The sequence below is a fragment of the Leucoraja erinacea genome, chromosome 5 (genome assembly GCF_028641065.1).
Source record: "Leucoraja erinacea ecotype New England chromosome 5, Leri_hhj_1, whole genome shotgun sequence".
Lineage (NCBI taxonomy): Eukaryota > Metazoa > Chordata > Chondrichthyes > Rajiformes > Rajidae > Leucoraja > Leucoraja erinaceus.
The window spans coordinates 3612074-3625440 of record NC_073381.1 but is presented as its reverse complement, the minus strand read 5'-3'; the positions used below and the strand labels follow the sequence as shown (position 1 = coordinate 3625440).

At 48.2% G+C, this 13367-nt stretch overlaps 1 protein-coding gene across 3 annotated transcripts in view; it reads right to left on the bottom strand.

Annotated features, from left to right (window-relative positions):
• Positions 1-13367, bottom strand: part of atg5 (ATG5 autophagy related 5 homolog (S. cerevisiae)) — a 161502-nt gene that overhangs the window by 142080 nt on the left and 6055 nt on the right. For 2 of the 3 annotated variants that reach the window (XM_055635006.1, XM_055635005.1), the window contains exon 2: positions 5456-5610. In XM_055635006.1, coding sequence (XP_055490981.1) covers positions 5456-5563 — 108 coding nt within the window. In that variant the 5' untranslated portion in view covers positions 5564-5610. Of the gene's footprint in view, positions 1-5455; positions 5611-13367 lie in introns of those variants that run through there. The other variant, XM_055635007.1, reaches the window with a different exon arrangement.

Below are 13367 nucleotides of genomic sequence, written 5' to 3'. Positions count from 1 at the left end.
GTGCAATTTGTAAGTGATACAAACTGCAGCAACTGTACCCCAACACTAGAGGGAGCAACACCTTAGGTTTGTGGGTTGGCATGGTGGTGCAACGGTAGAGTTGCTGCCTCACACCGCCAGGGACTCGGGTTCGATCTGGCCCCGGGTGCTGTCTGTACATTCTCCCAGTGGCCACTCCAAAAGACGTGCGGGTTTGAAGTTTAACTGGCCTCTGTATAAATTTCCCCTATTGTGTAGGGACTGGCTGAAAAGTGGGATAACATGGAACTAGTGTGAATGGGTGACCAATGGTTAGCATGGACTCAGCGGGCCGAAGGGCATGTTTCCATGCCGTATCTCTAAATTAAGATAAATAATATCATTGCTGATCATTCACATCAACATCACTTTCATCCCTAAAACCCGTCCCACGATACAAATTCATTCCACGAGTTCTCCCGAGTTTGCCCTGATTCGAACTCGGAGATTTACGGTAATGGCCACTCGTCGGTACTCGGGGCTCTCGTGGACACTTTTCATCATGTTGAAAAATCTTCACGAGTCTTCCCGTGTTTACCCGCCGTTAGCTAGTCTTCCCGAGTCCCTGCCGTTAGTGCTAAGAGACGTCCCCGAGCTCCGATGTACCCGCTGCGTTCATGCTCCATGCTTACCACGAGTTTGATTTTTTTTAAACTTGAGAGAGCTCTTGGAATGAACTCGCACCGTGGGACAGAGCTTTTAATATAAAAAATATCTAGAGAGTGCTGTCTGTATGGAGTTTGTACATTCTCCCTGTAACTGCGTGGGCTTTCTCCGGATGCTCAGGTTCCCTCCCACATTCCAAGGGCGCGCAAGATAGTAGATTGATTGGCTTCCGTAATCTGCCCCAGTGTATAGGATGGGAAACTGGGATAACATAGAACTAGTGTACAGGTAGACAAAAATGCTGGAGAAACTCAGCGGGTGAGGCAGCATTTATGGAGCGAAGGAATAGGTGACGTTTCGGCTCGAGACCTTTCTTCAAGGGTCTCGACCCGAAACATCACCTATTCTTTCGCTCCATAGATGCTGCCTCACCCGCTGAGTTTCTCCAGCATTTTTGTCAACCTTCGATTTTTCCAGCATCTGCAGTTCTTTCTTAAACACTAGTGTACAGGTGATCTATGATCGGCATAGACTCGGTGGGTCGAAGGGCCTGTTTCCACACTGTGCCTCTATAAACTAAACTAATCACAAATGTACTCAGGCACTACCTTCTAAATAAAAAATTAGTCCTCAATTCTCATCGAAAAGGCTAACACCTCCCTCGTTACTGGGGAGCGAGGCTCTTAGAAAAAGGACCATATCACGGTTTTTCATAACGCACAAACACATCAACTGGGCATGCAAGGAGAAAACAAGAGTAAATTTTACTTCTTTTCCCACCACACAATTTGTGAGGGTGAATTTTATTCCATATCTCAAATGTTTTGAGTAGTAGTGATTTGTGAATACTGTACATGTGAACTTCTGTAACACAAATGGCTGTAATGGGAAGGATGTGTCGGAAGGAATCCCTCTATTCCTTGAACTTCCATGTGCCTATCTAAAAGCCTCTTAAACACCACTATCGTATCTGCCTCCACCACCAAAATAATACCAATGAGTTCCAGATCCCATCCATTGTCAGTATAAAAAACTTTCCCCCTCTCGCTTTATAGCTACGCCCTCTAGTGTTGGACATATCTAAATACTCAATGCTCGCATATATTTCAAGCAAACTTAAAGCTAGCATTTATTTCAAGAGGGCTTGTGTATAAAAACAGGGATGTAATGCCAAGGTTCTAAGGCGCTGGTCAGGCCACATTTGGAAATATTGTGAGCAACTGTGGGCAACATATCTGAGGAAGGATGTGCTGGCTCTGGAGAGGGTCCAGAGGAGGTTTACAAGAATGGTCCCAGGAACGAGTAGGTTAACATATGATGAGTGTTTGTCGGCACTGGGCCTGTACTCGCTGGAGTTTAGAAGAATGAGGGGGGACCTAATTGAATCATACAGAATAGTGAAAGGCCTGGATACAGTGGATGTGGAGAGGATGTTTCCACTAGAGAGAGAGTCTAGGGCCAGGGGGCATAGCCTCAGAATTAAAAGGATGTTCTTTTAGGAAGACGAGGAGAAATATCTTTAGTCAGAGGGTGGTGAATCTGTGGAATTATTTGCCACAGAAGGCTGGGGAGGCCAAGTCAGTAGATATTTTTAAGGCAGAGATAGATGGAATCATAGAAAATAGGTGTAGGAGGAGGCCATTCGGCCCTACGAGCCAGCATTCAATATGGTCATAGCCGATCATCCAGAATCAGTACCCCTTTTTCCCCATATCCATTGTCTCTGTTAGCCCTAAGAGATACATCTATTTAAGAATAAGGGGTAGGCAATTTAGGACTGCGATGAGGGAAAACTTCTTCAACCAGAGAGTTGTGAATCTGTGGAATTCTCTGCCACAGAAGGCAGTGACGGCCAATTCGCAGAATGTTTTCGAGAGAGTTAGATTTAGACATTATCATATTGAATATTGCAGGCTCGAAGGGCCAAATGGCCTACTCATGCACCGATTTTTCTATGTTTCTATGTTCTAACTCTCTCTTTGTTTTGACTATTTTACTGTTGTAATGTTCTTTTTACAAACCATGTTCTCGGGGTATCTAAATCTAAATGTTATTAATTATTTATGTTATGACATCGGATGGAAGCTGCATACCAAATCTCGTTGCGCTTATGTGCAATGACAATAAAATATATTATTATTATTATTATTATTATTATTATTATTATCTTGAATACATCCAGTGAATGTATTCGTCAAGTTGGGAAAAGGGGAAGTACAACGGGATCTGGGGGTCCTTGAAAGTAAGTACCTGCAGGTACAGCAGGTAGTGAAGAAAGCGAATGGCATGTTGGCCTTTTTAACAAGAGGAATCGAATATAGGAGCAAAGAGGTCCTTCTGCAGTTGTACAGGGCCCTAGTGAGACCACACCTGGAGTATTGTGTTCAGTTTTGGTCCCCTAATATGAGGAAGGACATTCTTGCTATTGAGGGAGTACAGCGTAGCTTTACAAGGTTTACAAGGGAGATGCTGCTTAATGACGATCTCATTTATCCAACGAGTTACGCTCTGTTTAAGGAGAAATGGACTAGACGACTGCAGACTGCAGTCTGAAGAAGGGTCTCGACCCAAAATCTCGCCCATTCCTTTTCTCCAGAGATGCTGCCTGTCCCGCTGAGCTATCCAAGCTTTTTGAGCCTATCTTCGGTTTAAACCAGCATATGCAGTTCCTTCCTGCACCGCTCAAATCTGTGCCATTATTCAGTACTCCAATTTTTGTTTTATTTTACTAATTCTGGGTAATATCGCCCCATTCGTTGGTCGTACGCCTCTACCCCACCCCTGGTGCTTTAAGTGCATTTATTTTTTCTTTTACCCCCGGGAGGAAAAAAAATCAAATCCAGGAGTTCATCTGGAGCAGTTCTCGGATATAACAGCGAATGAAGAGAAATTGGCAGGTTATTTAGAAATTAATCTTTAAAGAGAGCATTACTCGTTGGATCAATGAGATCGTCACTAGGTAGCATCTCCCCCCTCCCCCCCCCCCGTCCCGACCCCCTGGGAAACCGAAGGGAGCGACAATCAATTGCCACGGATACAAATAATGTCATACACAAGAAAGGGCAGATGTTGGTTGACAAAAAGTGAACACACAGTGCTGGAGTAACACAAAGACGCAGCAGAATTTTGGAAACGTCATCCCCTCACCCATTCCTTCTCTACAGAGATCCTGCCTATCCGGTGAGTTAAAGAGTGCCCACGGTAGACTCACGAGTCACTACGGTAAACTCACGGGCTATTTACGTTCTTACAACGAGTTTAAAAGTTAAAAATTTTTACTTCAAGAGTAAATTTGACGTGAAATTCTTTCATCGAGTTAACAAGTTTTCCGAGTACCTGCCGTTAGCGTTACGAGTTCCGACGTTCCCGCTACGTTAATTCTACGTGATTACCACGAGTTTGACTTGTCTTAAACTCAGGGATCACTCGTGGGTGGACTCGCACTGTGAGACAGGGGTTTAAGTCATTTAGATCGGAGACGAGGAAACACTTTTTTTCCCACAGAGAGTTGTGAGTCTGTGGAATTCTCTGCCTCAGAGTGCAGTGGAGGCAGGTTCTCTGGATACGTTCAAGAGAGAGCTGGATAGGGCTCTTAAAAATAGCGTAGTCGGGATATGGGGAGAAGGCGGGAACGGGCTACTGATTGGGGATGATCAGCCATAATAACATTGAATGGCGGTGCTGGCTCGAAGGGCCGAATGGCCTACTCCTGCACTTATTGTCTATTGTCTATAATTCTTCCACTGCGATTTTTGGTTATGAATTCCCCCAACATCAGGAATATTTTTCCTATATCTAGCCTGTGTAATCCCATAATATTTTCATATGCTTCTATAAGATATCCTCTCATCCTAAATTCCAGTGAATACAAGCCCAGTCGACCCATTCTTTCTCATTTGTCAGTCCCGCCATCCCATGAATTAGCCTGGTGAACCTATGCTGCACGCCCTCAATAGCAAGAATGTCCTTCCTCAAATTAGGAGATCAAAACTGCACACAATACTCCAGATGCGGTCTCACCGGGGCTCTGTACAACTTCAGTAGGACCTCCTTGCTCCAATACTCAAATCTTCTCACTATAAAGGCCAACATGGCATTCGCTTTCTTCACTGCCTGCTGTACCTGCATGTTTACTTTCAGTGACCGATGTACAAGGAAACCCACGTCTCGTTGCACCTCCCCCTGTCCAGAACCTTGTGTCTTGGTGTCGAGACAACCTCTCTCCCAATGTCGGCAAGGAGATAGTGATGGGCTTTCAGGAAGTGAAGCGGTTCACATACTCCAGTTTGCATTGACGGCACCGAAGTAGAGATGGATGAAAACATCAGATTCCTCGGAGTCAACATCGTCAAGAACTTCCCCTGGACTACCCATATTGAAGCAACGACCAAGCAAGCACACCAACGCCTCAGAAGGTTAGGAAGTCCAGCATGTCCCCTACAATTCTCACCAACTTCTACCGATGCACCACAGAAAGCATTTTATCAGGATGCATCACAGCTTGGTTTGGGAACAGCTCCATCCAATTTGCAGTGAATTGTGGACGCAGCCCAGGCCATCACACAAACCAACCTCCCTTCTATTGACTCCATTTATACCTCAAGCTGCCTCGGCAGCCTAATCAAGGCTTAAGTGTGCCACATCTACATCTATACATTAGACAATAGACAACAGGTGCAAGAGTAGGCCATTCGGCCCTTCGAGTCAGCAGCTAGTAGTAAATTACATTCACTACCTAGATTAAATACTTCAAAAATCACACAACACATGCCAGCCACAACTTCCCTGTGCTATCAAGATGTGATAAACACTCATTGTTCCCCGTACTTACATAGTAAGGTTCGACCTCTCTCTCCGTTATTTCATCCTGAGACAGCGTGAAGCAGGTCGGTATTCTCCCAAACCAAACGTCCCGTAGTACATCTCTGTCATCTGTCATTTTTCCAACATTTGGTGCAACACATATAGACAGAGGTGCCTTGGCAACTGGGGGATTAAGAAAAGAAAAATACAGATTGAATACCCGCTGCACCCAGCTTCCTTCCCTCCAACCCCCACGAGTGTGAAGAAGGGTCCCAGCCCAAAACGTCACCGATCCACGTTCTTCGGAGGTGTTGTCTGACCCGCTCAGTTATCCCAGCACTTTGTGTCTCTTTTGGTAAGATGTGTGAATGGTTGTTCCACTATTGCACCCGTTCATACCCGGCAGAGGGAAGCTGCCGAGCCCGGCCGCTGCTCATCAAGGACTGGGAACCGGAGAGGAGGTGGAGGAAATCCGGGGGGGGGGGGGGGGGGGGAGGGTCACATTCCGTGCCTTCGAGATTGGCTGCAGGAGGGACCCGGGGGGCAGGATGGGGTTGAAGATGACCGGGCATGGAGAGGGACAACGTTATGGCCAGCTGCAGTTGGGACTGTGAAATGGTGACTATTGCATATATATTCAGTGGGCTGCTTTTTATGAATGATGTGCTTAACCAGGGATTGTAACATGTATGGCAACACATGATAATATGTATGGCAACACGTGACAATAAAGGAACCATTGAACATCCACCCAATCGACCAAAACAAATGACAGCTTCACTTCTATCGCGCATGCAAGTACATAGAACAATACAGCACAGGAATAGTCCATTCGGCTCATCGTGTCTTGCTGGGTATAGTTAATATCCGTAGTTCAAAAGTACTTTATTTACTTTATCGGTGCCAGCTCTGATATTTTCTGTCGTTTTTCATACCTCTAGTATCCCCTCCTCCCCTGACTCTCAGTCTGAAGAACTGAGAGAAAATGAGAGATCTTTAGAGAAAAGGAACAGGTGACATTTCGGGTCATTTTGATGCGAAATGTCACCTGTTCCTTTTCTCCAAAGATGCCCCCTGACATATTTTCAACACTTCCGGCAGTCTGCCCTCCAAATCCTCCAACCTTATCGTTCCCCAGCCCCGCAAAGCCTGGTTTTATCTTCTCCCCAAATTCCACAAACAGAATGCCCTTGCAGACCCATTGTTTCTGCTTGTTCATGTCCCACTGAATTAATTTCCACATACCTCGACTCCATCCTATCCCCCCCGGTCCAATCTTATTGAAACATATAAGATTATTAAGGGTTTGAACACGTTAGAGGCAGGAAACATGTTCCCGATGTTGGGGGAGTCCAGAACCAGGGGCCACAGTTTAAGAATAAGGGGTAAGCCATTTAGAACGGAGACGAGGAACCACTTTTTTTCAGAGAGTTGTGAGTGTGGAATTCTCTGCCTCAGAGGGCGGTGGAGGCCGGTTCTCTGGATATTTTCAAGAGAGAGCTAGATAGGGCTCTTAAAGATAGCGGAGTCAGGGGATATGTGGAGAAGGCAGGAACGGGGTACTGATTGGGGATGATCAGCCATGATCACATTGAATGGCCGTGCTGTCTCGAATGGCCTACTCCTGCACCTATTGTCTATTGTCTATTAATCCCTCCTTACCTATGTCCAAGACACCTCACACGTCCCTTCGTCTCTTCGATGACTTCCGTTTTCCAGCCCCCCACTCCCTCATCTTTCCTATGGATGTTCAATCACTCTACACCTCCACCCCCCACCAGGAAGGCCTTAAAGCCCTCTGTTTCTTCCTCAACCGCAGAACCAGCCAATTTCCCTGTACCAACACTCTCCTCCGCCTAGCGGAGCTGGTCCTTACCATCACCAACTTCTCCTTCGACTCCTCCCACTTCCTCTAAATCCAAGGCATAGCTAAGGGCACTCGCATGGGCCCCAGCTAAGCCTGCCTCTAGGGAACGTCAATCAATCACTGTTCGAGACATACCGTGGCCCTATATCCGAACTCTATCTCCGCTACATTGACGACTGCATCTGTGCTACCTCCTCTACCCATGCAGAACCCACTGACCATTAAATTTTACTACTAATTTCCATCCCGCATTCAAATTCACTTGGACCATCGCTGACATTTCAGTGATTCATCGTCTCATAAGGTCATGATATGGCCCATCGTCTACTCAACCATTTAATCATGGCTGATCTATCTCCCTCCTAACCCCATTCTCCTGCCTTGTCCCCATAACCTCTGACACACGTACTAATCAAGAATCTATCTATCTATCCCCAGCACAGGAGGCAGACTCTCAATTGGCATCTATTACAAACCAACTGACTCCCACAGCTATCTAGACTACACCTCTTCCCACCCTGCTTCCTGTATCAAGATTATCCTCTGCTCACAATTCTTCCGTCTACGTCTCGTCTGCGCCTTAGATGAGGAGATCGGAGATGTCCTCATTCGATAGGGAAAGGGGGTTCCCCTCTCCCATCACAGACGAGGCCCTCACTAGGGTCTCCTCGATATCCCGCACCTCCGCCCATGCTCCCGTTCCCCCAGGTCGTAACAGGAACAGAGCTCCTAGTCCTCACCTTCCACCCCATCAGCCGTCGCATACAGTACATAATCCTCCGACATTTTCGCCACCTCCAACGGGATCCCACTACTGGCCACATCCTCACATCTCCACCCCTTTCCGCTTAGACCGTTCCCTCCGTAACTCCTGGGTCAACTCCTCCCTTCCCACCCCAAACCACCAGGTACTTTCCCCTGCAACCGCAGGAGATGCAACACCTGTCCCTTTACCTCCCCCCTCGACCCCATCCAAGGAAACCGACAGTCTTTTCAGGTGAAGCAGAGGTTCACTTGCACCTGCTCCAACCTCATCTACTGTATCCGCTGTCCCAGGTGTAGACTCCTGTATATCGGTGAGACCAAGCGCAGGCTCAGCAATCGTTTCGCTGAACACCTCCGCTCAGTCAGACCAAACCTACCTGATCTCCCGGTTGCTAAACACTTTAACTCCTCCTCCTCACATTCCCGCACTGATCTTTCTGTCCTGGGCCTCCTCCATTGTCAGAGTGAGGCCCAGCGCAAATTGGAGGAATTTAGCTTGGGCAGTTTACACCCCAGCGGTATGAACGTTGGCATCTCAATGGCTGATCATGTAGAATCAGTACCCCGTCCTGCTTTATCCCCATATCACTTGATTCCTTTAGCCCTAAGAGCTAAATAAAACGCTCACACCTTAAATCTTTGTCCTCTGGTTCTGGATTCACCTACTCTGGGCAAGAGATTCTGGGTATCTACCCGATCTATTCCTCTCATGATTTTATACACCTCTATAAGATCATCGCTCATCCTCCTGCACCAAAGAACAAAATAAAGAAAAGAAAAGAAAAGAAAATCAACAAAGAAAAATAGGTGCTGGCTCGAAGGGCCAAATTGCCCACTCCTGCACCTATTTTTCTTTGTTTCTATGAAGGGGGAAAGAGTTAATAGGAATCTGAGAGGTCTTCATCTTCACACACATGGTGGTTGGTGTCTTGAGTCCAGCGACTGAATCTAGCACCCACTGCCTAATGTGCCAGCTCATGACCAGGGGCTTCCAGATCTCACAATCGTGCCCTCGTCGCCACTTGCTGGTCGCTATAGGACTTAATCCAGGGTGTTAGGGTGTATGGAACAAGCTTCTGGAGGAGGTAGTTGTGACAGGGACTATCGTAACGTTTAAGAAACATTTACATAGGTATATGGATAGAATAGGTTTAGACAGATATCAGGGCTCGAAATTAACGGTTGCCTGGGTGCCAATGACCATCTAAAGTCCCGCCGGGCAACCTAAAAACTGCACCATTTTGCCCGGCTTGGCAAGCACCCGGGACACCTGCCGTTCAATTTGGGTGGGACAACCTAAAAAGCTGCCTAGGTTGCCCGGCAGGAAACAGAGCAAAAGTGAGAGGCCTGAATATGGACCAAACACTTGACAAAAAGCTGGAGTAACAGCGGGACAGGCAGCATCTCTGGAGAGAAGGAATGGGTGACGTTTCGGGTCGAGACCCTTCTTCGGACTGGTTAGGGATACGGGAAACGAGATATAGACGATGATGTAGAGAGATAAAGAACAATGAATGAAAGATATGCAAAAAAGTAACGATGATAAAGGAAACGGGTCATTGTTAGCTGCTTGGGTGAAAACTAGAAGCTAGTGCGATTTGGGTGGGACAGGGATAGGGAGAGAGGGAATGCCGATGCTATCTGAAGTTAGAGAAATCAATATTCATACCACCAGGCTGCCCAAGCAAATGAGTTGGACATGTTAGTCGGTGTGGCTGAAGGGCCTGTTTCCACGCTGTACGGCTTTTATAAGCTAAACTAACCTGGGGAAGTGACATCATTGTATCAGAAAATAAGAAACCTATACCTAATCAGTGCTTGACAGTACCTGGATGCAATAAACTGAACTAAATGCCAAACGCTCTGTGTTCTGTTTCACAGAGACATGGCTCACCCCCAGCTCCCCAGACTCAGCAGTCCAGCCTAAAGGGTTCTCCATCCACGGTATGGACCGTACCCTAGCATCTGGGAAAGGGAGAGGACAGGGGCGTCTGCCTCGTGGTCAACTCTGCGTGGTGCTCAGACGTGGCAGTCCTGTCCAACTCCTGCTCTCCGCACCTGGAACATCTGGCGGAGAAGTGCCGTCCCTTCTACCTCCCAAGGGAATTCACCTCCATCATCCTGACCGCGGTCTTCATCCCACCCCAGGCAGACGTCCGTCTGGCACTGGAGGATCTGCACGCCGTGGTCAACAAACACCAGACGCCTTACCCCGAGGCATTTACCACCATTGCTGGGGACTTCAATAAGGCAAACCTCAAGAAATCAATCCCTAACTTCCACCAACATGTCTCCTGCTGCACCAGAGGGCCTAACACCCTCGACCACTGCTACACCACCATCAAGAATGCCTATCGTTCTATCCCTCGCCCTCACTTCGGTAAATCCGACCATACCGCGGTGCTGCTTCTTCCTGCCTACAGGCAGCAATTGAAGAGCGCACCCCCAGAAGTGAGGACAGTACAGAGCTGGTCGGGGGGGGGCAGAGGAACAACTCCAGGACTGTTTGGAGTCTGTAGACTGGGCAATGTTCAAGGACTCGGCAACGGACTTGAACGAATACGCCACAGTCGTTACAGACTTCATAAAGAAATGTGTGGAGGACTGCATCCCTACAAAAACCTTCCGAGTGTTTCCCAATCAGAAACCTTGGATGAACTTTGAGATCAGCACTCTTCTGAAGTCCAGACACTGGGCATTCACGTCCGATGATACAGTGGCCTACAAGAAGTCCAGATACAACCTTGGTAAGGCCATCAAAAAGGCCAAAAGGGACTTCTGCTCCAAACTGGAGGATAAGAGAGATGTTCGGTAGCTGTGGCGGGGCCTGAATGCAATCACCTCCTACAAGGCGAAACCAGGAGGCAGCTCGAATGTCGGCGAAACATCACTCCCTGACGAGCTCAATGCGTTTTATGCACGCTTTGATAGGGAGAATACTGATGTGCCTTCCCGATCCCCCATTCGCTGTGATGGCATTTCAGTCTCAGTCACAGAGGCCGACGTCAGGAAATTCTTCAGAGGGGTGAACCCTCGAAAAGTGCCTGGTCCTGATGGTATACCCGGTCGTGTTCTAAAAACCTGTGCGGACCAACTGGCTGGAGTTTTTACGGACATTTTCAGCCTCTCACTTCTGAGGTCCCCACCTGCTTTAAAAGGGCATCAATTATACCAGTGCCCAAGAAGAGCAAGGTGCCGTGCCTCAATGACTATCGACCAGAGGTACTAATGCCGGTGGTGATGAAGTGCTTTGAGAGGCTGATCATGGAGCAAATCAACTCCTACCTCAACAAAAACCTGGACCCACTGCAGTTCGCGTACCGCCACAATAGATCAACGGTGGATGCGATCTCGCTGGCCCTCCACTCCACACTGGACCACTTGGACAACAAAAACTCATATGTCAGGCTCTTATTCATCGATTACAGCTCGGCATTTAACACAATCATTCCCTCCAAGCTGGTTACCAAACTCGCAGAACTGGGTCTCTGCGCATCCCTCTGCAACAGGATCCTCGACTTCCTCATCCACAGCCCACAGTCTGTTCGTATTGGTGGAAATGTGTCAGCCTCGATAACAATCAGCACGGGAGCACCTCAAGGCTGCGTGCTCAGCCCCCTGCTGTACTCACTCTATACTCATGACTGCGTAGCTGGTCACAGTGCGAATTCCATCATCAACTTTGCCGATGACACCACTGTTGTGGGGCGTATCACTGATGGGGATGAGTCAGAGTACAGAAGAGAGATCGAGCAACTGTCCATATGGTGCCAGCGCAATAACCTGGCCCTCAACACCAGCAAAACCAAGGAACTGATTGTGGACTTTGGAAGGAGTAGGATGGGGACCCACAGCCCCGTTTATATCAACGGGTTGATGGTTGAAACGGTCAAGAGCTTCAAATTCCTGGGCGTGCACATCTCTGAAGATCTTTCCTGGTCCGAGAACACTAATGCAATTATCAAGAAAGCTCATCAGCACCTCTACTTCCTGAGAAGATTACGGAGAGTCGGTTTGTCAATGAGGACTCTCTCTAACTTCTACAGGTGCACAGTAGAGAGCATGCTGACCGGTTGCATCGTGGCTTGGTTCGGCAACTTGAGCGCCCTGGAGAGGAAAAGACTACAAAAAGTAGTAAACACTGCCCAGCCCATCATCGGCTCTGACCTTCCTTCCATCGAGGGGATTTATCGCAGTCGCTGCCTCAAAAAGGCTGGAAGTATCATCAAAGACCCACACCATCCTGGCCACACACGCATCTCCCCGCTACCTTCAGGTAGAAGGTACAGGAGCCTGAAGACTGCAACAACCAGGTTCAGGAATAGCTACTACCCCACGGCCATCAGGCTATTAAACCTGGCTCGGACAAATCCTTGATTATTAATAACCAATCATCTGTTATTTGCACTTTATCATTTTATTTATTCATGTGTATATATATTTATATTATATATTTATATTATAGTACAGGTGCACAACCTTTTATCCGAAGATCCAAATAACGAAAACCTCCGAATAGCGACATTTTTTCAGTCCTTGAAAAAAGGTCCTTGAAAACGTTCACGGAGGGCGGCCCGCAGAGGTGACAGCGGAACCTCCGGTCGGTCCTCGAAGAAAGGGGAACTAAATCCCCATTCATAAAAGAGAAGGTGAGGGTATATTGCGGTGAGGGTTAATAATTGACAATATGCTGCTGTCTGCCCGCTCAGTTAAAAAGTTCCCACGGTAGACTCACGATACACAGTGTATCGTGAGTCTTGCGTGGGAACTTTTTAACAGCGGGCAGGGAGCAGCAGATTGTCGCTCCCTTCAGTTTCACCCCACCTACACCCCTCTGCTTCCCGGCCATGTGTGTGACCCCCTTCCCTCCCCTCTCCAGCTCCCCGCCCATTGCACCGGCGCGGGGGCTTTGTACTGTCTTCACGTCGGAGCTAGTGCCAGTCACCGGAGACGTCAGGACCAGCGGGACACCGACCCCCAGGCCCACTGCAAGCACGGAGATCCCAGAGACCCACAGCCAGCAGCAGTCCAGCCCCGTTCCAACTCCAGAAGAAAACTGCAAACTAGCGGGAGACATCGGGACCACCAGGAGCCGCTCCCCGATGGGCCGCTACGGCGACAAGTGGCAGTTCGCCCACAGCCCGAGCTGTGCCCCCTCATCGGGACACCGACCCCCAGGCCCACTGCAAGCACGGGGATCCCAGATCAGCAACTCCAGCCCAGCCCCGCTCCAACTCCAGAGGGGAGCTCTTGCTGGTGCGCAAGGTACGTCTTGTTCTTGGGGTGGCGCAGCTCGGGCTGTGGGCGA